Source organism: Rhipicephalus sanguineus, unplaced genomic scaffold (assembly GCF_013339695.2).
Source record: "Rhipicephalus sanguineus isolate Rsan-2018 unplaced genomic scaffold, BIME_Rsan_1.4 Seq585, whole genome shotgun sequence".
Classification (NCBI taxonomy): Eukaryota; Metazoa; Arthropoda; class Arachnida; order Ixodida; family Ixodidae; genus Rhipicephalus; species Rhipicephalus sanguineus.
In genome coordinates this window covers 62785-87726 of record NW_023615564.1, presented here as the reverse complement: position 1 = coordinate 87726, position 24942 = coordinate 62785, and the positions used below count along the sequence as shown (strand labels likewise).

At 47.5% G+C, this 24942-nt stretch overlaps 1 protein-coding gene across 1 annotated transcript in view; it reads right to left on the bottom strand.

Annotated features, from left to right (window-relative positions):
* Window positions 1-857: 857 nt before the first annotated feature.
* The window catches only part of LOC119377853 (patronin), a 39844-nt gene continuing 15759 nt past the window's right edge, over window positions 858-24942 (bottom strand). The window contains exons 2-11 of the mRNA XM_037647150.2: window positions 16452-16766; window positions 15006-15091; window positions 11107-11600; window positions 9331-9424; window positions 8537-8589; window positions 7724-7802; window positions 4552-6893; window positions 4291-4397; window positions 2085-2212; window positions 858-1176 (exon numbers count right to left, since the gene is read on the bottom strand). Coding sequence (XP_037503078.1) covers window positions 858-1176; window positions 2085-2212; window positions 4291-4397; window positions 4552-6893; window positions 7724-7802; window positions 8537-8589; window positions 9331-9424; window positions 11107-11600; window positions 15006-15091; window positions 16452-16766 — 4017 coding nt within the window. The remainder of the gene's footprint in view (window positions 1177-2084; window positions 2213-4290; window positions 4398-4551; window positions 6894-7723; window positions 7803-8536; window positions 8590-9330; window positions 9425-11106; window positions 11601-15005; window positions 15092-16451; window positions 16767-24942) is intronic.

Genomic DNA, 24942 nt, shown 5'->3' with positions numbered 1-24942 from the left:
GTTATGCCGCGTTCCCGGCAGGTACGTATTAACGATGTTTCACTGTAGCGGGCTAGTTGGCTATTCATTATTGAATATGGCAGCACACACCGAATACATACACAGAACACATAAGAAATGAGCACCGGTGCTGTTAGCAGCCCTTGTGTTCAGCTTGCTTCTTAAAGGGGTGGTGCCATCAAATTTCGAGGCTATAACAAGCCTGTTGTGGGTTTCCTCTGTATGCAAAGACATTCCACACGAAGGGTCGGACACTGCAAACGTTTAGAACATATTTTAATTCACTTCCAAAGTGTACCTAAATGCCCATTCTCCCAATCGAAACCCATCGCTAGCGCGCCAACACTGACGTAGATCTGTAGGATGGTCAACGAAAGTTGTAGTGACGTCACACCAAGTCTGCTGCAGTAACGTGAGTGACCTCCGGACCTCCGCCACTTCCGCAACGTACGTACCGGCTGTAGTGAACTAGAATATATTCTAATTCACTATAGTACCGGCAAAGCATCGGTTGCTACATTGCTCGCCGAGTTTCGATCGCTTCCTGGCTAAGTGCGTCACAGCCTTGTGTGGTTACGTGACCACGCCTCCTACACTTCTATGTCACTGCCCAACCTCGGTGCCCAGAAACCGAAACCGAAAGTTGTCCACACCAAAGGCGATATTACATTATTTAGCGAGAATACATGAATCTTGGTGCGTGCATCATGCTTCCTAGAGCTATAGGAAACGCTTACAGCAAAGAATGCGCAAGCCACAAATTTAGTGGCACCACCCCTTTAAGTGTATTGTCCTTCCTTTCAGTGTGTGCTGCCATATTCCATTCCAAAACCTTCAGCCTTCAAATTGTGCACAATCTATCGGACAACCCAAATGCAATGAAGCAGGCATACAGTGACCTTACCATCAAGACTGGTATGAGAGCCGCGCTGCAACGAACATGGCCCAAGGTGCACCGACTTGGGTCGCGGTCGCGAAGAAGACCGCGGCTTGGCACTGCTGCGTGTGAGCGTAGCACCGCCATCGCCGCCACGCAAGCTCATGCTGCTGCCACCATGAACTGCAGCGTCCTTCTCAGCCTCTTCTTGGGCCTTGCGCTGCCGGTACTGCTCGAGGATCATCTGTCGCCTCTGCCGGTCCTCCTCACGTTTCCGTGCCTGCTCCTCACGTCGCAACCTGCAAGTGGTTGAACACTTCCTGCGTTAGTACTTCTGGAAGTATACAATGATCCTGAATAACTTGATGTAACTACGCAGTCAGAGCTACGGGGGCAGAACCACCGCACGTGTATCAGTACGTGCAAGTAGTCTGAAAGTGCTCGACATCACCATTGCTATTGATGGGCTTTTTCTAAAGAAGTCATCAACAAAAGTCCATCATGATCCTCTCTCGGGCAACTCCTTTTTGGCGCTGCAGCTAGTCAAAGATGAATTATTTTAAAGAATCGCATTGAGGCTGCATTGAAAGCATTCAGTCAAGCTGTAACCTCAACATTTGGTATACAGATTGGCCATGTTTTCACCTAATCAACTCTTGTCGGTTAAATCAGAAATTTGGGGGATATGGCATGTAGGTAGACATTCACCTACAGGTAGGTATCCACCTATAGGTAGATATTCACGTGCTGTCACCCTGCTCAGTGCCCTCCAACCTATCAATCAAATCGGTGATGAAAACAGGCTTATTATGAAAATGACGGTGCTCGACATTCCAAGAAAACATGTGGGCTACAACATAAGACATAGTAGGGGCCTCCAGATAACTTTTGAGCACGTTGGACTCTTTATAGCACGACCCAGAGCAAACTGCATGAGCGTCTACGAATCACACCATGTTTAAAGATGTGGTGTCAAAATATATTTTGTCACTACCCATCGTGTTTTCTGATGCAAGACATTAAAGCAACAAAAATTGGCACAAATTTCAAGAAGTTGAAGGAAACATCAGGCAGTAATTCTAGCAAGATTGTACACCACATACTGCACAATGAGGATTTTACATGTGTCCTGAGCGGTCTTTAAACAAAAATAATGCAATGAATAAAAGCATTAAGAACACTGAGGAAAGAATAAAAGGACACTGACTGCTCCTGCATTCGCTTGACAGCGTTTCGCTGCTCCTTGGCAACCCTGGCCGCCTCCTGTTCCTCTCTCCTTCGCAGTGAGACCAGCATCATCATCTCCTTGCGCCGCTGCATCTCAGTCTCCGCCTCCTGCACAGCACGCAATATAGCAATGGGATTATTCTAAAGCTGAAAGGTATATGATTGCCGCGACGTCTAGGAAAACCTCAGATGCCACATGAAAATCCTGGTGAATTCAATTCATTTCTGAAGAGAAAGTGATTACAGTAGAACCCCGCTGTTACGTTCCTCACTGCTGCGTTTTCCCGGCTGTTACGTCGTTTTCCGCCGGTCCCGGCATAGCTCCCATAGGATACAATGTATTGGGAACCCCGCTGTTACGTCGTAACTGTCGGACCGTTCCCGTATGATACGTTGCGAAGTGCGCTCGGAGCCGACCGAGTGACTACCAAAGAGAGCGGCCATGGTGCATTTTCATGCAGTTTGGCCTCGTTTGACCGTAATATTAGCCGCATGAGAGGCGCAAGCAACAGAATCTTTCAATTGATGCAAACAAAAGCATGGCCTTCGAGATTCAAATTGCAAAGATGGCGTCTATGACGTAACTGCTCGCGAAAGCAAGGCCTTCGAGATTGGCATTTACTATTGACAAAAGCATAGCCTCTGAGATTTGTATTGCACAAACATGGCGTGTATGACGTAATTGCTTGCGAAAGCAAGGCCTTCGAGATTGGCATTCACTTCTGCCATCGCGTTGGCGTAGACTCATCATCATCGTTATTTGTCGGAGAACGGGAGGAGTTCGAGCTGGTTGGACCTCGCGTGGTCGTGCGTGCGGTTCGTGGTCGGACTCGCCGCGCCGGTCGTGATTGCTTGTGCTTAGTTCTTTCATGCCTACAGCTGTTGGTGTTAAAAAAATCACATACGTTGATTACATTTCTGTGGATGAGGCCGTCCTAAGCTCCGCGTTTCTATCCATCGACTAGATCGCGGCTGAGCGCGCCAATTTTCGTGCTGCTCGTAAGAATTGAAATAAAATTCTGTACCACTAAATATTTTGCCGTTTTTCCTGTTTTTCGGCTCTTACGTTTCCCGTCTCTTACGTTTATTTCCTACGGTCCCTTCAAAAACGTATCAGCGGGGTTCTACTGTATATATTTTGACGAAGGAAAATAAAGATGAATGAATATATACGTTCAGGTTCATTCTCTGGTATCATTCATTAGGATCACTTGAGGCAAGATGCTTTTTAGACAACTGACTCTTAAGTGCACAGCTCAAAACATCAAGAGGTTGCGGGTGACAAAACCACACAATGCAGGTAAAAAATTGGTGCTCTGAAAGGCAACAGCTGCCTTGATACACTCTGTACATTTCTCTGCTCCCCTGGTCAAGTGTGGCCATGACAGTCTGGCTTCACGTGTAACGTCTTCCCGCATGCATAGTGCAGAAAGTAGTGTTGTCCTGACGTTTTGGAGACCCACTGAAGTAAGAAGCCAATGCAAGGCTGCTTGGCCACCTCTGTCTACAATGTTCACTGCTGCAATGTTGTGACAGCAAGTGTTTGCAATCACCGAATGAGCAACTAAGATCTGTTCAAGACTTCCGTGCCCAAGTGACAGCATGCTCGTTAATTTGATAAGAGAACGTTTACCGTAATTTATACAACCGATAAAACTGCGAACACTACCTTGTGTAGTTGTCCAACATGTCACTGTTGATATCAACCAGACACCACCTTCGGGAGGCACTGCAATTTATTTTAAATTTAGAAGTAGGATGAGTAGCATTCAACTGATTGCATGTTTTCGGTCTGCTTAGTCTGCAACAGCAAAGTTGCTAGCACGACATGTCGTATGACGGTTGTTAAGCAGATAAATCTGTTTGCCATCACCCCACCCAAAACTGCACCAATCGACGATCACTACAACTCCGTGATAGCGTGAGCAATTTGGCAGAGCCAAATCGTTGGTAGCTGTGACGACCACAGCAGTTGTAGAACGATGGAAATCACTGTGTCTCCCCCAAGTGAGAGTCGTGATACGTGAAACAGCCTTCATTTCTTGACTAATTCTGTGACATTCCTGGATGAACCTGTACCAACTAGACAGCAGGTCATACCCAAAAGTGTCTTACTGTCTGCTGCTGCCTGCAATTCTCCCTATGCTTAGACTTGTAAAGAACAAAGAACTGTGGCTGTCACTCACCGGGTCAGGATTCACCAAGTCAGCCCCTATGACAAAACCAACGCCTAATGGCCCACTGGGAGGTTCTTGGTTCTCTGATGGGGCGCTGTTTGATGAGTTCTCAGAGCCTGCATAAGCAAAACAAGGTTTCCCGTCACTCCATCTCCTGAACCAACTTCCAAATTTCTTTCGAGTAATTCCAGCATAACATTTCACAAAGTAACAATAGGCTCTTGCAATAGAAAGCTCACACTCCTAAGCTGAGAACAGACATGCATTTACCTTTTGTGCTTCCTGTAGATGCCGCCGTGAGGGTACCATTGCTGAGCCCAGACTCCTCCGGCTTTGCGATTCTTGGACGGAGCTTCGGCTTTGGTTTTTTGGGTTGCTGGTCATCAAAGCTGATAAAAAAGCCCGCTTCACTGCCCTCATCGGCTGGTTTGGTCTGATTCCTTGCTGGCTGTTGGCTTTTGGAAACGCGGTACGTCTTGCCGAATTCGACGCTTCGGGGCTGTGAAGCTAGGCTGCCCATCGACAGATTCTCAAGGCGTTCGGCAAGCTGCTCCTCCACGGCAGGCGCTGGCGGTGTCCGCGATGGGCATTGAGATTCGGGTTGTGTGTGTGCGGCAGCAGTCACCTGCTCTGTACTAACTGTGCAAGGTGCTTGGAATGGTGGTGGCAGTGGGTGCTGCTGTTGCTGCTGATGCTGCTGCTGCTGTTGCAGAGGCTGTTGCGGTTGCTGCTGAGATGGCATTGAAAAACTGGCATAGCCCACTTGCTGCATGGCGGCAGCGGTACCATTTTGGTAGTAAGGCGGCTGGTACGCAAATTCGTTCTGGCCTGAGGGATAGACCATGTAGCCCGGGTCCACCAGTGCAGCAGCTGGGGCCCCCCAGCGCATGGGTTGCTCCGCAAGTGTGACCACAGGAGGGCCCCACTGCCCTCTTCTTGGCTGCTGTGGCGGCATGATGGGCGCCATCGGGTATTCCCACTGACGTCGTTGATGTGGCTGCTGCAGCTGCTGCTGCTGTGGCTGTTGCTGGAATGGCGGCGGTCGCACCACCTCGGTGAGGTAAGGTTGAGGGGCAGCGTGCGCAAATGAGGGCAGGCTCTGAGGCTGCCCACCATCATTGTCACTGTGCAGGAAGAACTTCTCCTGAGGCTGTGGCTGCAATGGCATGGCCTGGGGACCGTGCAGAAGGTTCTGAATGGCCTGCTGCTGTTTGGTGATGCGCGAGATGTCGGCCTGCAGAACAGTCAGTTCCGTGCTGAGTTGCTCGATGGTTGTGGTGCTATCGTCGAGGTCCACGTCGTCGCTTTGAGGGGATTCCTCCACGGGTTGTGGGCTGCCGTTCTGCTGCAGCCACTTTTGCTGGGGAAGCTCAGAGTCGACGCTGTCGGCAAAGGCATCCTCGGTCAGTGTCTCGCCAGACGACTCGTGCGTGCTGCCACCACCTTCGGAGACTCTGCTGTCGCCGCGTGCAACAGCTTGCAAGAAAGCTGCCTTGCCGACCTTCTGTCGCTGCCTTTTGACACGGTCTTCCATACGACGCTTCTCTTGTTCGATCTTACGCCGCCTTTCTTCGAGTTTTAATCGCACATTGTTTAGCTGCGCTGCCAAAGGCGATGAACTGTCCTCCGTGCTCCTGTTTTCCTCACTGTCTGCAGCAGCTTGCTGCTGCCACGTGGTTGTCGACGGTGACGACTTACTGGCACCGTCGGTTGGCGTTGTCTTCCGCTTTTCGGGAGGCAACCGATTCCCAGAGCCATCCTGCTGCATGTAGACAATGTTGATGCTTGACGGTGCCTTGCCAGAGTCTGTGGTATCCTTCATTTTCGATAGCTGCGCAAAACTTATAGTCTGAGCTGCCTTCTTTGTTCGTTCCCTGTGTTCGGCGAACATGTCGGTCTCGAACGGGTCCGTCATTTCTAGAGCCGCTTTCTCACCAGAGAAATTGTACATGTGCGACAGGGACGACTCGCGCCGAAGTGGGTACCCTGCCTGTTTCTGCAACCCTCCTCCCAACTGGTCGTAGTAGGTTTCCAGGGTCGAAGGCTTCTTTGTTTCGCTCTCCGATGCAAGCCTACTCGTCGTCCTCCGCACGGGAGAGCCTCCATAGATGTCCGTCTGCGACGTGCTACGGCTCAGTGCCGATGGCTGGAACAGGTCCGTTCTGGAAGAGTTCCTCCGCAATGGCGAGCCAACGTCAGACTTCGAGGCACTCCTGTGCAGAGGAGAAGCGTGTTCCGAGCCGACGAGGGTGCTGCGCGACCCACTCCGATGAAGGGGAGATCCCAGCTCTGAGCGGGAGGTGCTCCTTCGAAGGCTCAGGTTTCCGCTTATGGATGATGCTCTGTGGGCCGGAGACCCCTGCTCCTCCGCTTCGCGCACTCGATGCATTGCTTCGTGCAGGCTCCGCGCGGGGGACTGGGGCGTAGGTGACGAGCCTAGTGAGGCGTCTTCACCGCGCTCCAGGTACTTTGCGACATCACAGTTATTTCTCTCCTTGGGCTCCCGCAAGCGTGCCGGCAGAAGAGGGTCCATGGCCTCACTTGAGTGCCGTCGCAGAGAGGAGCTTGGCCTCCGGTTCGATAGAAATGCATCGTCTTCGTCTGAGCGACACCTGCGAAAAGAAGTGATTGCTCTGGAGGGCCACATGAGACAGTAAGAACAGGCATTCGAAAGGAACCATAGTGGACAAAATTCCATTACTATCCTAGGACGTTACGCCACACACAAAATAGATGCTTAATAATGTACTTCTCTTTTCCCGGCCATTCTGTACAATCCTCTCAGAAGCCATGCTGACAAAGGCTTAATGTTCAACTCTTCACAAAACCAAGTTCCACACAAGTGAGATCATAATAAATTCACATTGCTATGCCTGCCAATTCTAATCATCAAGCCACTGATCACACAAAAGTTCTCAGCACAATAAGTGCATGTCTACATGTCCAGAATTTGATGAAACTGACAGAAAACCAAATGCCAGCTTCTAATGTTGCTAGGTTGTTCTAAAACAACATGCACTGTTTACGATCATCATCATTAGATAATACCAACACACCACCACATGCAACAGTAACTTTGCAGTGAAATCAGTATGCCAAAAAAATTAGGTGGTGTCCCTCCCCAAGCAAGTACCAGTGCATAGATAAACAGCCACGTAACTGTTTATCTCATAAAAAAGCTTGAATTTTGTCTTCTCACTCAACACGGATAGGGCTCCATTATGACAAATAAAAAACATAAAGGCCACATGATGGTTGGGTAAATGTTCTCCGAAATAAGCGCATTCAATCAACCATTCCCTTCAGTATTCGAGCAACAGTGCAGACGACACAATATATTTGCATTTTTCTCATAATCTGTGCTGTTTTAATGATCTGACATAATTCCAATTAGCATTTCACATTTGTACAGCCAGCGAGGCAATCGGTGAAAAGTCGTTACCTAGGTGACGAGCTCAGCTGGTCCGAATCTTCATCCTCCCGGGCAGAAGAGCGTGAAACACGAGTGACAGGCTTCGCACCTGCAATCCAAAACCATGCTCACAACAGAGTAAAAGATTCATGAAAAGCGATTTCCTCTTACAACCATATAAAATGCCCTGCATTGTGAATGCTGAATATCAAGTCGCAAATGCAAATGCATGATTGAGAAGAGCTGTTTTTAAGGCACTGATCCCGACCCTTTTCCGTTCACACCTCAAAACCACTGCCTCCCTTCCCCTATGAATCAAAGCCCCTGCTTCCTTTATCGAAGGCAACGAAAGCTTCTAGTGCAGCCTTCCTATACCATGCAATAGTGTCTAAGGCAGTGAAGGAGGTTATAGAATACCACAGTTCATTATCCCTTTGTTATTGTAAGTATCTGGGTGCCACAATCAACATATGATCAGGCAAGCAGAGTCTGGACTATTGAATGGCATGCTGTAATATGTCCGAAACCTTGATCATCCTCACACAGTAGATTCTCAGTAAACAGAAATCTCTTAAACAGAATCGCTGGTTAAGTGGAACAACTGCTTCTGATATGACTGGTCTCTTACTTTAATTCCACACCCCTGTCCATGTCTCAGTAAATGGAATTCCTGTTAAGTGGAACATATTTTCCTGGTCCCTTCAGGTTCCGTTTAATAAGAGTCTACTGTATACCAAGCGAATGGGACTGATGGGTGTTACCAGGAAGCTGTCCGAATTATTGGTCGGCACCGTTATTCCATCATTCATGCCACTGTCCAGTGCGAAACTCGGGTGCACTCACCTTGGCTCAGCCTCCGCACACCTTCTGGCCACGCTCCATTGTGCTTTGTTTGGCTGATGAAGGGAAACGAGAAGTGGTCACACAATTAACTTTGCACGTCCACAACCAGACCACACTTCTGAACAATCGCTGTGCAAGTGTACATAGGTGGCAAGCTTTTACACATTGGCTACTGTGCCAAGGCACTGAAATTCTCACTAAATCTTTGAACAATTTCTGCTTCATATACACAAACTTATATACACCATATACACCAATGAAAAAGGCTCATTTCTGCCAGAATATATTCACCGACAGGGTGGGAAGTTGGAGTAGCGTAGCTGGGGAAGGGGGGGGGGGTGTCTAACCCCTACAATTTTGCATGTGTATATATAGACATACACATACAAACACACGTGCAAACATACATAAAGAGTGGTTAACCCACCCCCACTACCAAAAAAACTATTTCTGGCCCCAGATAAGTTGCTTCAAAATGCTGCACAAGCAACACAGGCATCAATGAACGCTGAAAAAGCAAGAAGTGCACCTTCTAAAACTATTCTGAATCATACATACTGTTGCTTAGTAAATACGGCTCAAGGCCGTATTTACTAAGAAATTCTGCTGTGAGAAGCAGGACCATCATGCTCTTTGAGCTACCGGCAGCTCAACTAGCATGATGGTTATACTTTCACTGCTTTAGCGAATTAGCAAAAAATGAACAACCCCAAATATTCTCATTCCAGAATGCAATGCAGAGACTTTACCATAGTGAACAGAGGGGGAGAAGAGTAAGAGAAAGGCATCCTTACTTGTGGTCATCAGGCGGACACAAATCTGGAATGTGGCTACAGGAGTTCTGCAGGGCACGTGCCTTGCGTAGGGACTCCCCTCGATGCCGAGCCGCTACACGCAACAAACGAACGCAAATTGAATTGCGAAACATAACTCTGACGAGAACCGACGCACCACCATCAATTTACGAAAAGAAAGAATAAGGACTCGAGCAAGCAAGAACTGATTCAACACACAGCATGGCTAGTTGTACACCTCTATACCAAAATCACCAGCACAACGGAGGATTCGTAATGTCTCGGCTACATTACAAGCTTTACAGTGCATGACATTGACAACCAAGTTACTCGTCTACATAGTATATTTTAAAGTCCTAAGTCCTAAGCAAAGAAGTTCTTCTGTTTTTGTAAAAAATAATAGCTACATTTACTTCATGATGCTAACATTTCTGAAAGCCCAGTTAAGGTCAGGTATATGACATAGGGTACTGCACCTGTGCATACCTTTCTCGGTAAATGAAGCTTTATTAATATGGCATCTTTCCAGTGACTCGAGGCTTCGCTTAAGGGTATCCTAATGTACAACTTGTCAGGAGACAGTAATGCCGCTGTAACAAGTAGCCGTCTTTAGAATACCGAGCCTAGGCCTCTGACACATAAGATGTGCCAAACACAAACTGATAATTCGCATACCACCCTTGACACCTTGCATACCACTCTCCTCCCTCACCAGCCCTACTGGTCAAAGTGGATCATTCTCTAAACACCCAATACTTGAGACCTGAGCCATGATAACATAATAATTATGTCGTTATTCTCTTCCCTCGCCTGCTTTACCAGTAGTATTTGCAGTGCTTCATTCATGCTGTCTCTCTAGTTTTCGGCACGAGATGACTGCCTGTATTTCCCTTATCGCAAGGTTGACAACTGAGATAGTTGGAACGGTTTCGTTTTAGAATGAAGGAATGCAAACAATCTTTGACGTTTTTCAAGCTCTATCATCATCGTCGGTCTATTATGTCGACTGCTGGATGAAGGCCTCTCCTAACAATCTCCAACTCACCCTAGCCTGCGCAAGCTGATTCTATTTTGTTCCTGCGAACTTCTTAATTTCGTCACCACACCTAACCCTCTGCTGTCCTCTGCTACACTTCCCATTTCTTGGTATCCATTCCGTCGCTCTCACTGACCACCAGTTAACAGTCCTGCGCATAATGCGCAGGAATGTTATTTTGCTTGCTAACTAGACTGTTGGCTATCCCTCTTTGGTCTATGACACACTCTGCTGTTTTCCTACCTCTGAAACTTTAGTACCTGCAATTCTTTTTTCCATCACATGCTGTGTGGTCCTACAGTTTTTCTCAAGTTTCTTTGTTACCGTCAAAGTGTCAGCCCCATATGTTATAAGTGGTAGAATGCAATGGTTGTACACTTTCTGCTTAAGGGACAGTGGTAAATTGCCTGCAATGATTTGGGAATGTCCGCCGTATGCACTCCGGTCCACCCTTATTCTTCGGTGAATTTCCTTTTCATGTGGAGGCTCTCATGTTAGTAGTTGACCTAGGTATACATACTCTTGCACATGTTCTAAATGCTGGTTGCTAATTTTAAACCCTTGTTCTTTCGCCAAACTACACCACGCACTAAGAACAAAAATGTGCCGCAAACAAACAAGCATAGGACACGAGCAACAAGACACGAAGTACCAATAGCAATGACCTCATCACCGCTTCAATTGAACAAAGAGAGCCCACAGTTGACACGGCACATTTCAAAACAAGGATGGTGTCTTACCCTGTAGTGTGTTCTCGGCATTGGGCGGGTCATACCGCAGTCCCGGCCGTCGCACGCACTTGGCTGGCCGGATCTCGAACACAAACATGAGATCGGCGAGGAGAGCGAGAAGGTTTTGCCGGATGGAAGGGTGCACAAAGAGCACATCTTCCACCGTCAGGAAGAACACGTCATGCGGCAGGTGCGCGTCGCAGAAGCGCTGGCTCAGCTGAAGGTTGTAGAGCGAGTCAGCCAGGCTGTCGCCCGGCAGGCACAGGTCGTGCCAGGGCAAGTGCTGTGGGCAGTAGAAGCTGAGCAGCGCGGCCAGCGCACAACCGTCGCTCAGGTCCGCCAGGTCTTGAAGCATGGGCGGGCCCCCGGCAGGCGGCTGTCCGGGCCCCAGCTCGTCCTCAATGCGGTGCCGCATTTTCACAGAGCACTTGTTCAACCAGAGCAGCGCCGCATCCTCCGCGTCGACGGGAACCTCCTCCGGGTATCCGACAGCTGAAAACCGTCTGTGAAACACAGAGTGTTCTATAGGTGCTGCAATTCAACAATAAATTGCAGGACACGTAAGCTTCGCTTTTAAGAATGGAACGCAATAGCGTTTCAGGCACCGTTCGCATTGCCTTCCAATTCGCTTGCAAAGCCTTGCTTCTCGGCATACACCTTAGCCGTCCCATCAGGAAAGCAACATCTTCGAGTGCGATGTTTGCCGTTGTAGACTCTCCTAGGGCACCTACTGCAAGTAGACCTGCTAAGTATTCAGTACGCCATAATTCACCATTTTGCAAAGTAGCCAGGTACCCACTACACATATGTAAGGCAATATGTGCACCTTAGTGATGCAGAACTATCGGTAAATTGACTATCGATAGTATCGATAGTTTCTTTGAAACTATCGATAGTGTAAACAAACTATCGATAGTACTACTATCGATAAACTATCGATAGTCGAATCGGTAGTACCATCGGTAATATTACTAGCGATATTACTGCCACGCGTGTTAATTTTTGATGTATTCAGGTTTCACCCACAGACTGTTAGTAGTGTTTGACGCAGGCCGTGCCGCATTGTATTGAGAAGCTTCGCGATTGTTTGACATTTTAAGATTACGCGCCGGACGCGAATATGCAAGTTTATTCGAGAGTTTACGCGAGCACCAGCGATAACGCTGGAAGGTTTGATGACTGATGTATAAAAACACGAAGCGTTCCGCCGATCATCAGATTACTCGACAGCCGGCGACTGTTCTCGCCGCTATCGGTGCGCAGCGTGTATCGCTTGTATTCTGAGTTTTGATTTTCTGGGCACAAGTTCGACCAGAGCTTCGTATTTTCGTCTTGCTGCAGCATTCTTTGCCGTCACAACCACGTGAAAAACTATCCATAGTGGTGCTAATAACGATGATCAAATTGCCAAAATATTCGCGATAGCCTACTATCACCTTCGCTTAATTTATGAGCAAATTTTTTGGCGAGAGAAATTATTTGCGCAGTGAAAAAGGCGGCATATGTCCATCAATAAATCAATATTTAAAAGCAACCAGTTACATCTTACAAATAACAAACTTAGTTCTTGATAATTTTTTATTGGGAAATCGTCAAATGCAAAAAGTCACAGTTTCGCCGCAAGGCCGAAGCAATGAATGCGATAGCAAGAAACTAATGCTATATGAAGTGAGGCTCGCCAATGGATACTCTCAGTTTGAACAGCGCTCCTGTTGCAAAGGCGGCCGAAGCAGCGAAGGAAACTAGCGTGCTTCAAGTGTCGAGCTGTGACACTTGATAGTTCGCACTCATCTTCAGTTTGTTCGTTTAGCGGTGTCCCTTGAACTCGAGTGGCTTTCGTACGCTCCGTAACATGAGCGCGGACATCACGGTGAAAGCGTGAAACATCCCTCTTCCCCTCAGCACAAGAAAACCGCGCGAGCAGACAGCGGAAGGGCAAGGTTCTCCCTGCGCAAGTATAAGAAGCAAGCGAGCTCGCCAACGACTTTTAAATGCGCCTGTCGCGCTCCTAACGCCATCTCGCTGGTAATGAAGAAACGCTTATAAGCGCAGCCGTCTCTTTTGCGTTTCCGCTTATTGCGCTTCCGCTTATAAGTACAGCCGTTTGCGCTTATAAGCGCAAACGCTATAAGCGCAGAGTCCGTCCAGCGGTAAAGGGTGTGTATATAACGCTCGCCGTTACCTACGTGGAGGATCTGCGTTCGTAGTGGCTAGCGCCACTCGCTGCGGAGGAAGAGGTCCCTGGTTCGATTCCGCGCTTCGTAAGCAGTTTTCTGAATTATTTTTCTTTGGGGCTTTTATATATATATATACATACTTATACATATACGGTGCATGACGGCGGCGATGGCGACAGCAAAATCCAGCCGAGACTGTCCATACAATTGCTATCGCAGTAATGTAAACCTGAAGCCGCGCAGTTCCACCCCATATAACGGCTTCCTTTCCGATACAGCTGAAGAGTTTGACTTTATGACCATGTGTCAGCAAAGCACTCTGGTGAAGAACACAAGCATGTCAACTTTCTTGCTCTTAAGCCTGCTCCTCCACACCAAATTTATTCTGCAATGAGTTCGCGCTGTTGATTTATCGATAGTACTTACTATCGATAGCACTATCGATAGTATCTTTTACCATCGATAGTTCGATAGTGACTCAGCTATCGATAGTATCGATAGTACCATCGATAGTTCTGCATCACTAGTGCACCTACATAGCCCCCACATTGTTGGTACTGTGGCTGATGATGACGACGAATTATGAGCCTTTGTAATATCTGGTCAGCTTTAAAGAACGTTGCTTGCAGATGCTACTTGAGGAAAATGGAGTGTCTCCATTAACACTGATGCTGGCATTCTGACAACCGAGGGTTCAATCTTTTCTATCTTCTCTAACAAAGTAATAGAACAATTCTTGAGGTAAAATGCTCCCTAGACAACTCTTTTACAACTTGAAGTGCAAAATTTCCAACAAGGCCTTGTGTAGGGCTCTTTAAAGAAAACATTTTAATGTACTACATGTAACCTCTCCCTTTGCTGGCACTCCAACTGCAAATGTATGCTGGAGCTACGTCAACATGCGGCAATAGTAGTGGCCAAAACAATGCGAGTTTGCTGCAATGAAAAGCCAGGCAACAGGGCACTGCGATTGCTCTAAAGGGCGCAATTTCCAAACGCTCGACATCCACGTTTTCTGTTGAACAGCGGACTGCACAATACAATGACTGTTTCGCAAGAGGGTACTCATGCTACTGCAAATGAGATAATAATGAATCCTGATAAGCTGCGTATTGAAGCTCATGTCACATTGGCATAATTATGAAACACAATTTATTGCCATTTCGGCAATAAGTGGCCCTAGCTGATACTAGCTCGGGGCTAAATTTAGGATGCACTAAGACTAGAGAACTTGAATGGGTGTCTTTATAGGTGAATTGAATGGGTGTCTCCACCATCAATTATAGCTCGATTGGTGGATCAATGCATGCATCATCTAGAAGAGGTGGGTCTGGCTCCCACCAGTGACAAGCTATCCATTCGTTCACTTCATTCTCTTTAATTATTTCGCAACTTCAAATAAAAGAGCAACTATATTTTCTTTACTTTTTCTGGACTTCAATGTCTCTTGGGTTCATTTTTCTGTGACGAATAAACTAAGCTCCCCAGTTTCCTATACTCGTGTCACTGTTTACGCTATTTTTTGCTGCTATTACATTAAACTGTTAAGATTTTTTTACAGCTCAGGAGAAAGTTAACAGAGAATGAATATGCTGGCTATCCTCAGAAGCCTGGTAAACTCATGGTAAACAGCAATACTGTGTATCAAGTTAAAATATTCAGAAAACTGACATGTCCCAAACCTTGGCAAGACTCGACACCACTGGCATCATCCAACAAAAAGAAACTCACCTGACCACTTCAAAGACTTTGATGGGTATGAGCACTTCCTTGATGTACAATTCCATAATGCCATTGATGACGGCCATGTGGGCACTCTGTGAAACAAGAGGAAGAGCAATGAGAATAAGCCATAAACTAGTATTATAAACTAGTAGATATGCCCAAATATTTATCTCAACAACTGACAAGGCTCACAAGTGAAATACTGCACAAGTTGAACAGAATCTGTCAATGAGCTTTTGTTCCACGCTCTACTACGACACAGTGCTGACTTAAAACAATCCATTCAAGCTTATTAAACAGAATGAGAGAGAAACAACAAATCAGTTAATACTAATAAAGCATCTTCCTAACTTTATTCTTGCTCATTTTGCAATGACGGGATGGTAATTATGATCGGAAATATGGTTAAACATTTATCATTTAAGTCCATGAACAAATGCAATACACAAGGCTTCATGTATTGCCAAGTTGTGATTCATTAAAGATCCTTTGAATCTGATAGTCTTTCACTCTTTCAAAATATACAATCCTAACTATCTTTACAGACTATGGCCACATGAGTAGCACGAGTGTATAGAAGTATACAATGCCATCTTTAATGAGCAGATGTCCACACGAAATTGGTCACATAAGTCGCATCCCAAAACAGGACCAGCTGAAGGACTTGGCTAGGTGGCATGCTGCAATCGGTAGCGACGGATGTGTTAAAAAACCTTACAATACATTACACATATTACTCAGTATTTAAAGCGAGTCTGTTAATGATGCGAACGGCCTAAAATTGCCAAGGTTCGTTCAAGGTCCCTTTAACTCTCCCCTCATTGTTTGAAAGCATCTTCAGAGATGCTGTTGATTTTTCATTGGTTAAGTTGCACTGCATTCCATTTATAAGGAGCTCGAGGCTGAATTTACCCAGTTCATTTGCTAATAAAGCAGACATTTATTAAGATGAAGACCTTCGATGCTTCAATGAACGTGAAAATTAACAAGCGTCCCGCGTTAGCGGTGTCGGCACTAACACGAGTGATGCAAAAGATCATCATCGCGTGATGACATCAGACATCACCATATGATGTCACAGATTGCCAAAATTTGTGGAGTCATCATGACGTCACAGTAATGTCACATCATGCAATTATGTCATCACATCACATCGTTGCTTGGTTAAAGGCGGGCCGATCATGGAGGCAGTGTAAAATAGGTCAGGTGCAGAAAGTTTGCAACGCCTCCGATACTGGAGGCAGTGCAAGACAACGTTAGGTGCGTAATGCTTTCGGTGGATGGCGGGGCAAAACCAATACATCGACTGAGAAAAAAATTAAGATGGCTTTCACCTTCGAGTCGTCTTAGGTGAATGCATAAGGAACGCTGTGATTTTTTTCTTGTCAGTCTCTTTAAAGTGATGATGTGCCCTCAGCAGCCTGTCGCTTAAGAAACAAGCAAGCTACGTACCATGCGCAGCGGAGCAGTTTGGGCGAGCACGGTCTCGGTGAGGGGGGTGTGGTCGGCGGGTGGCTCAACGTCGACACCCTTGCGCTGCAGTGCCTGCACAACGCCCTGGTGGCTGAGGCTATGGTAGTTGGGGTCGGCGTAGATGTTGGCCAGCGCGAGGCAGTACAGCTCGCCACTGGCCAGTGCCTGCACAAGCTGCGGCCGCAGCCGGTCCTGCTCTGCCTGGTCTCGGTAGAAGACCTCGCGCAGCTCGGGGGGCACCCGGTTCTGGTGCGCCTTCGACACCAGCCATAGCACCGAGGCTCGCTGTTTGGCCTGCATGCGTGCACGCATATTACATATTACATATTGCAGCACTTAAGGCCTTATTTTCAACCATCAAGAGAGAGATAGAGAACGAGTCAAAGTCATAAGCAAAAGGCAGAATGGTTTACAAGACGGAAGAAACAAGTTCATGTCAGCTTATGTCGTTAACATTTCTTTCATCCTTCGTCCTCTTTGTGAGCGCTGCAGAGTCATAATTAAGAGTCTGGCTGGCTACCCTGCCATGAGGAAGATGAAAGGAGACTGAAAGACGAGAAGGTTATACTTTGCACTAATGCACATACACAAACAGGCACTTATTGTTGAGTTTGTAAAGCATGAGTGTATATGTTGGCATGTCTCAAAAGGCTTTTGTATCACTGCACGTTGCAGGCACATCAGACCATGGCACGAAGATGTTATTTTTATTAAGAGCCTGTAATCTAAGTGTGCAATTCAATGGTCTGCTGCTCCATTTGCATGCATTCCCCCTCTGCGCACTCAACATAAGTGAAGCGTGGGCTTAGTTCTTGAGTGGTTGGATTGCAAAGAGTCATGGCAAATATTGATTAGTTGGCGAAAAACCTGCAGCCATCATCTATCTGTAAGCATTAGCATAGCCAAAGGCTACAACCCTGTCTGCAAGGGTCTATGACACTTAAGACTTTGAATGCTTTGAAATAGACAAGTAAACAACACCAAAACACCGGTCTGCTCTACGGCTAATGCAACAAGTATAGACGTACGACAGGATTTTCCTTACTTCTTTCAACTTCTGTTTCGATTTTCGGGCACTGAACACGCCTTCTTGGTAAGAGGCTATATGAAAAAACATCAAACATTCCCTAAAGGAGAGGCCGTCCTGCCGCAGACGGCGAGGACGGCCACAGTGTACTACTTGCTTCCGCAGACTTCCAGACCCACGACTCTCCACAAACGAGGCAGCAGCTGACTGCCCCGTCTTTCCTTCCGCGGAGTCGGGGTGCATCGCCGGCCGCTCGACCAAAGTGCGTGCATGAAAATCGTTTCATTAGGAAGGGGGATCGGCGCGCCGCCGCCGCCAGCTGGCCTGCCCCACGCAGCGCGCCGGAATACCCGCGCGCCCATTGAGGGATTTTGCGCGCCGTGTTTTGCGGAGGCCTCAGCGACGGCACTACTGCGGTGCGTGGATATGGCCAAAGCGAGCGTCGGCCGCGGCGCGCCCACGGCACGACCCACGAGTCGGCGTCCTTGGATGGCGAACTCTCGCGCCGCAGCGCGACGTAGCGAATGCCGCGGTCGCTGGAGGCGTTCGCGGGGCTGCCCGCCCAACGCCCCCACGACCACGCGCGCCTCGGCGCACCTTCGTGTTCGCCCTCGCCACTCTCTCACGCCGGACGAGCGGTCTCAAAGAGTTTCGTGCTAGATCGTCGTCGGTCCGAGCAGCTCCCTCGACAGACTTCCAGCGATGCCGCACGCGCAAACACGCGATACCGTAAACTCTACGGTTTAAGAAAGAATCGAGCATTTGGGGAGTATTTCCGCCGTACAACTATCATCATCTGCCACGCGTATCCTTGCGTTATCACCGCGATCCTGTCACTTCTCAGTCACGACCGGCGTGCGTGATATCAGCGTGACATAGCGTTCTTGATAGGAAAGTGGCGAGTGCCGGGTTTTCAAGAAGGAAACGCGAGCAGGCCAGATGACGATTATATAATTCTGTGGCAGAAATACTCCCCAAGCACTCCATTTTGTTAGAATGATAAAAAAAAAGAAAAAGTGAGTATGTGTTACTCTTTTCGCTGAGTCCTGACTCGCCACGCATATGACTTCCTTTAAAGAGACAGGTTAACTTTATCTTGGGTCACAAGAATCTCTGACGAGCCTATATCATGATCTCCAAAGAGAGTTCACGTCTCTCTTTAAAGAGAGTCATACACGTGGAAACTCAGGACTCCCAAAAAAGAGTAAAATGACTCTTTTTTTTTTTCTTAGAGTGTAGTAGTAGTAAACATAGAAGAGTTGATATCAGATCCATGGCTCCGATATCAACTGCGGTTGGTTCACGTTGCTTGAAGAAAAGCCCTTCAATAAAGTCACAGTTAGTTCCAGCGTTGTGTGAGTCTGCCTCCCTTCCCGTGTCCTGTGCTTTTGCTGGCTTTTCTTCAAGTAGTAAACAGAGGAGTGCGCATAGGTTGAAAGGGGGGAGGGGGAAGCCCCCCCCCCCCGGTCATCTAAAGGCAAGCGCCAATTCTACCCCGCACCTTTACTCAGTCAATCATTTCCCGTCATTTTTAATGTGCAGGATTATGGCCACGCCTGTTTTTTTTGACGATAATGGCGACCAAGTACCCCCGATGTTGCACTCAAAGAACTGTGCCCACCTCAAGACCCAGGAAAGCCGGGGACCGATGGCAGGCCTTTGTGAGAAACGCGTCATCGCTTCGTTTTCATTATCGCATCCGTTGCGCACCTTGTCTCCTTTCGGACTCGACCAACATGGCGACGGGAATGGGGGAGGAGGGGGGCGGTATGCGGTGAAACTTGCCCCCTCCCCCTTCCCCCACTAATGGAGAACCCCGAAAGCAGACCGAGACCGTTCGGGCGAGGATCGGTTATCGAGAATGGGCCGGCTGTGTCACGATCTCCTCTTTTGCGGAACATTGATCGATCAGGTAGATTATATACACTATACCCGGTCAGAGGTCCGTTGGGACGTATCATTCTTCTATGGCGGGAAAATAGATCAAGAGAAGCACGCACGCATACCCAACCCGTTTCCCTCACTGCGTAGGCGTCGGACCGCAGTTCTCATCGTAGAAAAAAACGTGAGGCGCGAAGACAAGGACATCAAGTGAAAAAGGTGTCTACAAACGTTAGCTGACTACCAAATGAAAGGTCGAACTACTGTGGCAGATTAGTAGACGACAAAATCGAACGCTGATAGTCAGTTGGTAGTCCGCGTTCGCGTGTGTTGTCTCTTTCAATTCGCCTTGTGTTCGTGTCAGGACGCTTAATATACAGCGAATCCTTCAACTTTCTGTCGTTCTGAGCCGTGTATCTCATCATCCGATACAGAGCATTCGCGAGGTAGTCACAGCACATCGATTCACATGAAACAACACCTCGTTAGTGCAAGTGGAGCGTAGTTGTCTCTTCATCGGGCACGTATAATATCTACTGGCAGGTGTTTGGAAGAGGAAAAAAAAAAACTGTCAAAAGCAATTTTCGCTTCAGCAGAGCAGGTTTGTGCATTTTCTGTCGCATGTACGGATATACTTCTACACTTCGTCCCAGCGACCTTGCGCAATCGATTCAACATGTTCCCGAACGCATACACATGCCCGCAAGCAAGAGACCGTACGAAGAAGCGCACAACACCTGGCGTCTGCCAGACACCAAGGCATTTGGCGCCTTCCTTTGGCTCTTGCGTCAGGCACGAAGCCACGACTTGTGCAAGACTATTTTGTCGCGCGGAAAAGGTTGATTATCAGCGCCAATGAATCGAGCAATATAACTGAGCCTTTGGCCGTGCTCTAAACAGACGCTAATGAGAAATACAAATAATGGCTTGGACAGAACTGTAGTTCCCGCTAAGAAAAAAAAAAGGAGTCCTTTCGCCACGCATATGACTCTCTTTAGGGAGACACGTGAACTCTTTTTGGAGATCACTATATACTGTCGTCGGAGAGCCGTGGAGCCCAAAAGGGAGTTAAGGTGTCTGACACCTTTAAGGAGAGTCATATACGTGGCAAGTCAGGACTGACCGAAAATAGTAACGCATACTCTTTTTTATATATAGTATTCTTCGGAGCCAAAAGACCATGCTTAGCCAGATTCGCCGAATTTAGCTTCTCCAATGTCGCGTCTGAACCGCGGCGCTGGTGAGGTCGATGTGACGTGACGTACCTCGCAGGTAATTTTAACGTGCCTGCACTAGTGCAAGTGCAACATTTGTGAACAAGTGCTGCGAGAATGAGTTATTTCCAAATGCAGTGGGACTGCTTTTCATAAAATAATGGCCAGTCAACAAAAAATGTCAGTTAACGTTCCAATTTGAAATAATGCCTTTCCTTTATATCATATATGGGTCATTTCTGAAAGGGATTTGACGTCAGGATTCGAGAAACATGCCGATACCAATATCCAAAATGACTAAAATCTGGACGCAGATTCTGAAATATAGAGCTTTTGTTCCACGGCAGGGTTTCAACATGTGACTGCGTGTGCCTCACGAAAAAAATGCTTGAGATCGATCACGTTTCTGTAGCCTACTCAAAGCCTTAACAATCGCAATAGCCGAGAAAATAATGCGAGTACAATTTAGCAAAGACAAACGCTCGTGACCGAACTTATTAAGGAAAAAAAATATGAGTGCGCCATTCAATAAACTCTGAGCCAAAAGCCACGATTTCATCGTGAGTCACGACGTAATGAAGACTACGAATTAATTTTGACAACCCACCTAGATCTAAGTAGATGGGCGTTTTTGCGTTTCGCTCCCTTCTAAATGTGGCTGCATACCACGCAATTCTCAAACGTACGAATGTTTCTAAAAGGCTTGCGCTCTATGTGACGCGTACAACGCGCGTTCCAAAAGCATTCCACCCACTGTCATGGTTAGATATCGCGAGATCATTCTCCGTGACCCAGAGAGATAGGCAACCGTTGCGAGTTCGGAAGATAAATTTGTCGAGATCACGTTACACTTGGACGCTTCGAAAGATTAAAGAGACATGCGAACAATGCGGAGCCTTCGCTGCTAGTGACAGGGAACAAATCCGTGCGCCGTGTGCCGTTGGAACTCCACAGCTCAGCTATTTTAATCGAGACCGAGAGATCGTCGACATGTGGGCGTTTATATCTGCTCAACAAAAACTAGTCTTCAGGCCTGTACGTATACCTATTGTCAATTACAACATAACAAAATGATCTATGCTCCCCCCACCGAACCGCGAAGAGCCTTCCATTCCCCTCTGTAGAGCAGTGCCAGTTGGTAGCCATTAGAAGTTCGGCTATCTTCGGAGAAAAAATGAAGACCGCTATACCCTCTAACAAACAAACAATTATGTGCTACCCTTTTCGGTGAGTCCTGATTTGGAACATGACTCTCTTTAAAGAGTACGTGAACTCTCTTCGGGTCCCACTACTCTTTGAAGAGAGTAGAATGATCTCCAAAGAGAGTTAGCGTGTCTCTTTAAAGAGAGTCATATACGTGGCAAGTCAAAACTCTAAAAAAAGTGTCAAAGGACTTTTTTTTTTTTTTCTTAGAGTGTACACTGCATCGAGCCTTACTTAACGGCCAGACCGCGCGAAATGCGAGCACTGAGCATGCGAGCAAAAGCAGTTGGAGGACGCTTGAACTTCGCCTTCAAGAGCGAAACGCGACAGCGTAATCGGGCCCCGTTCGCGTCGCCTTCGCCTGCCATTGTTCGCTTCTCGGTGGACACCTCAACCGTACCGCGAGGAAAGGAACGTCCGTTCGCGTAACGTTGAGCCTTTTAAACTCTCCACTGCTAGTACAGCTGCGACCAGCGCAGTAGCGCTGCTCTGCTGGTAAATTAAGGCGTCAATAGTACTCTAAAAGAACATAAAACTGAAGACATGCGAGATTGCGGCACGAGGCATATTAATTTCATTTGAAAACAACCAACGATGGTGACACTGACATCTTTATGGTTCAAGCTAACTAACCTGCGGGGTCAGTATGTCATTTTCTCTAGTTCTCCCCACTAAGGCCTCGGGCTGCCCTATGTGAATAAGGAAAACATGAATTAATTAGTTAATTAATTAATTAATTAATTCAGCAATAACCAATACAGATCCTCGGTAAAGTGGAACGCCAAAATAGGACCGGAAGTACACTGGTATAGCAGTCAAATCCATGCCACTGCGAAGACGAACGGATCGGCATACCACCTCAAGCGATTAAAAAAAAGAAAGGAAAAAGAAAAGAACCAGACGCCCAGGCACAAAACAGACAAAACCGTCAGACAGCAGCAGCGCCCTGCAGGTAGCACCCGAAAATTGCGGGCACCGGCACAGGCATAACCTCCGAAATCGGAGCGCACTGGCAAATGCCGGAGGCCATGCTACACGATACACAGTATGATACCTTATACACGGCGCAAGAGTTACTCAACACGGGTGTTCCCAAAAGGAGCAGCGACGGGTACTTTGCATACTTCAACGTGTCACCGCCCGAAAGCGTGCATGCGCTCTTCCATGGCCCCCCTTTCCCCCACGTTCTCTCCCTCTCTCTCTTCAGCCCACCCCGCCCCAGTTTGAAGCGTACGCGCACGCACTACGGGGTGGCGCCCAGCGCGCTTCGCAGTCTAAACATCCCGCGGGCGGTTGGTGGATGGCTGGCGAGAATGCAGCCTACAACGAAGCGCGAGGTCAACAGAATCGGTCAGGGGTGCTCTTGACAAACTGGGGAGCGGCAACGGGACAGCTATACGCACACGAACGCCGAGTGTAGTTACACGGAAAGGAGGCGGCGCGTCGCAGCCAATCTAGGGCGAGTAGTAATGGGGCAAATATTCGCAGCAGTGGCACCGTCGGCTTGTGCCTGGAAAGCAAACGGAAAAATATGGCCTCGTTCGTCGTGATAAGAGGTCGAATACTTTCCATAATCTAGTTCCCTATTTCAAGGGACACTAAAGTAAAACAATAATTAATTTAGACTGATAGATGATACTCTGCACACTCTAGTGTCGTTAATTTCACCACCACAGGTTTATTAATAATAGTTGGGAAAATAAATGTCAGAAGTTTCACTTTTAAATTTCCCGCCGCAATCATCGACCAGATGTCACTGATTTCAGTTTTTTTTTTTTCGTATTTTGGTCATACTGGCTCAACGAAATTTTCTGAAACTTGGTATATAAGTCTCTGGCTCCCTCAGAGGACAATGTACTTCATTCTTACAGATTAGGAACTATACGCAGGCCCTAAGACGCCGTCAAAATCTACGACATTACGGCGACTGGTGCGGGAGCGTCAAGGTGGCGGCGCCACCCGCACCAAGCGTCTTACCAAGCGTCTTCTCGCAGCAAGCGCGGTGTTTTTGGTATCGTGAAAGAGTAATTTGCTAATACGAGAAAAATAATTTTTCTTTTTACTGTCCTTTTAAACCTTCATAGTCAAAACGACAGACATAAAATACTTTTTTTTAACACCCATCGCCTGGCATTACGACGATGCCATCAACGAAGCACCCTTTTTTAAAGAGGCGTTAACCGTGACTGCTTCAAACCTCTCACCCCAGCCACCGCAATAGCATACACACAAGTGCGCTCGTTAAACTCCAACCGGTGCACGCCCTGAGTTTTCTCCTTTTCTTTCACTTCGTGCACTTTGCTCGGAGAAGAAAATAAACAAACGAAAAAGACCACCGTGCCTACTCGGCAGCGCAAGCCATCTCTGTCACCTGTGTCTCCTAATGAACACATTCTCGTCTCTACGCTTAGTGCTCAAGTTTTTTTTATTATTATTCATTCTTTCTCGCACACTCGTTTCCATGACGCGCTCCGCCCTTGCGTTTTCCCTGCAGCCGTCGCGTTGTGACTGTTATCTTCATCACCCTAACTGCGTGCAGAAGCATCAAAATCAACCTTTGCAGGTATACGCCGTCGCCATACCCTGTGCAATTGCTTGCCGGTGAAAAGACCGTGAAATTACAGGAGTCTTCAATCAGTTCAGAGAAAAGAAGTAGTGTTTAAAAACTCTGTAGTCGTTAAGTGAGGCACAGCAAGCTGACACTGAAGAGAAAATTAAGGCGAACGTTCCGCCTTTCGAAGTTCGCGCCGTAACCTCACCGCCGGTTCTTCACTGTGACGTCAACGATTTAAAATTATCCTCCACTCCCCAGTTTGGTCCGCGTCGGCTCGGTAAAAGTACCTTAAGCTTGTCATGTTCAATCTCCGGTTCCCTTAGAACCAAAAGTATGGTCCATTTCTTAACGTTATACCATTAACTATAATCGAATACAGCTTAAAAAGTCCGGAGAGGCCCCGCCCAGACGACCGAAGCGCGGTAGCCGATAGCCTCCGCGACTAAAGAAATAGTTCCGCTCATGCACTTGACAACGTTCTAAGGCAGGGTCACCGGCCGTACGGCACATGACGTCAGTCTGGAGTGCGCGCCCATTGGTGTAGGCTTGTGTGCATCCGCCTTTGAAGAAGAAATGCCGCAGACTACTGAA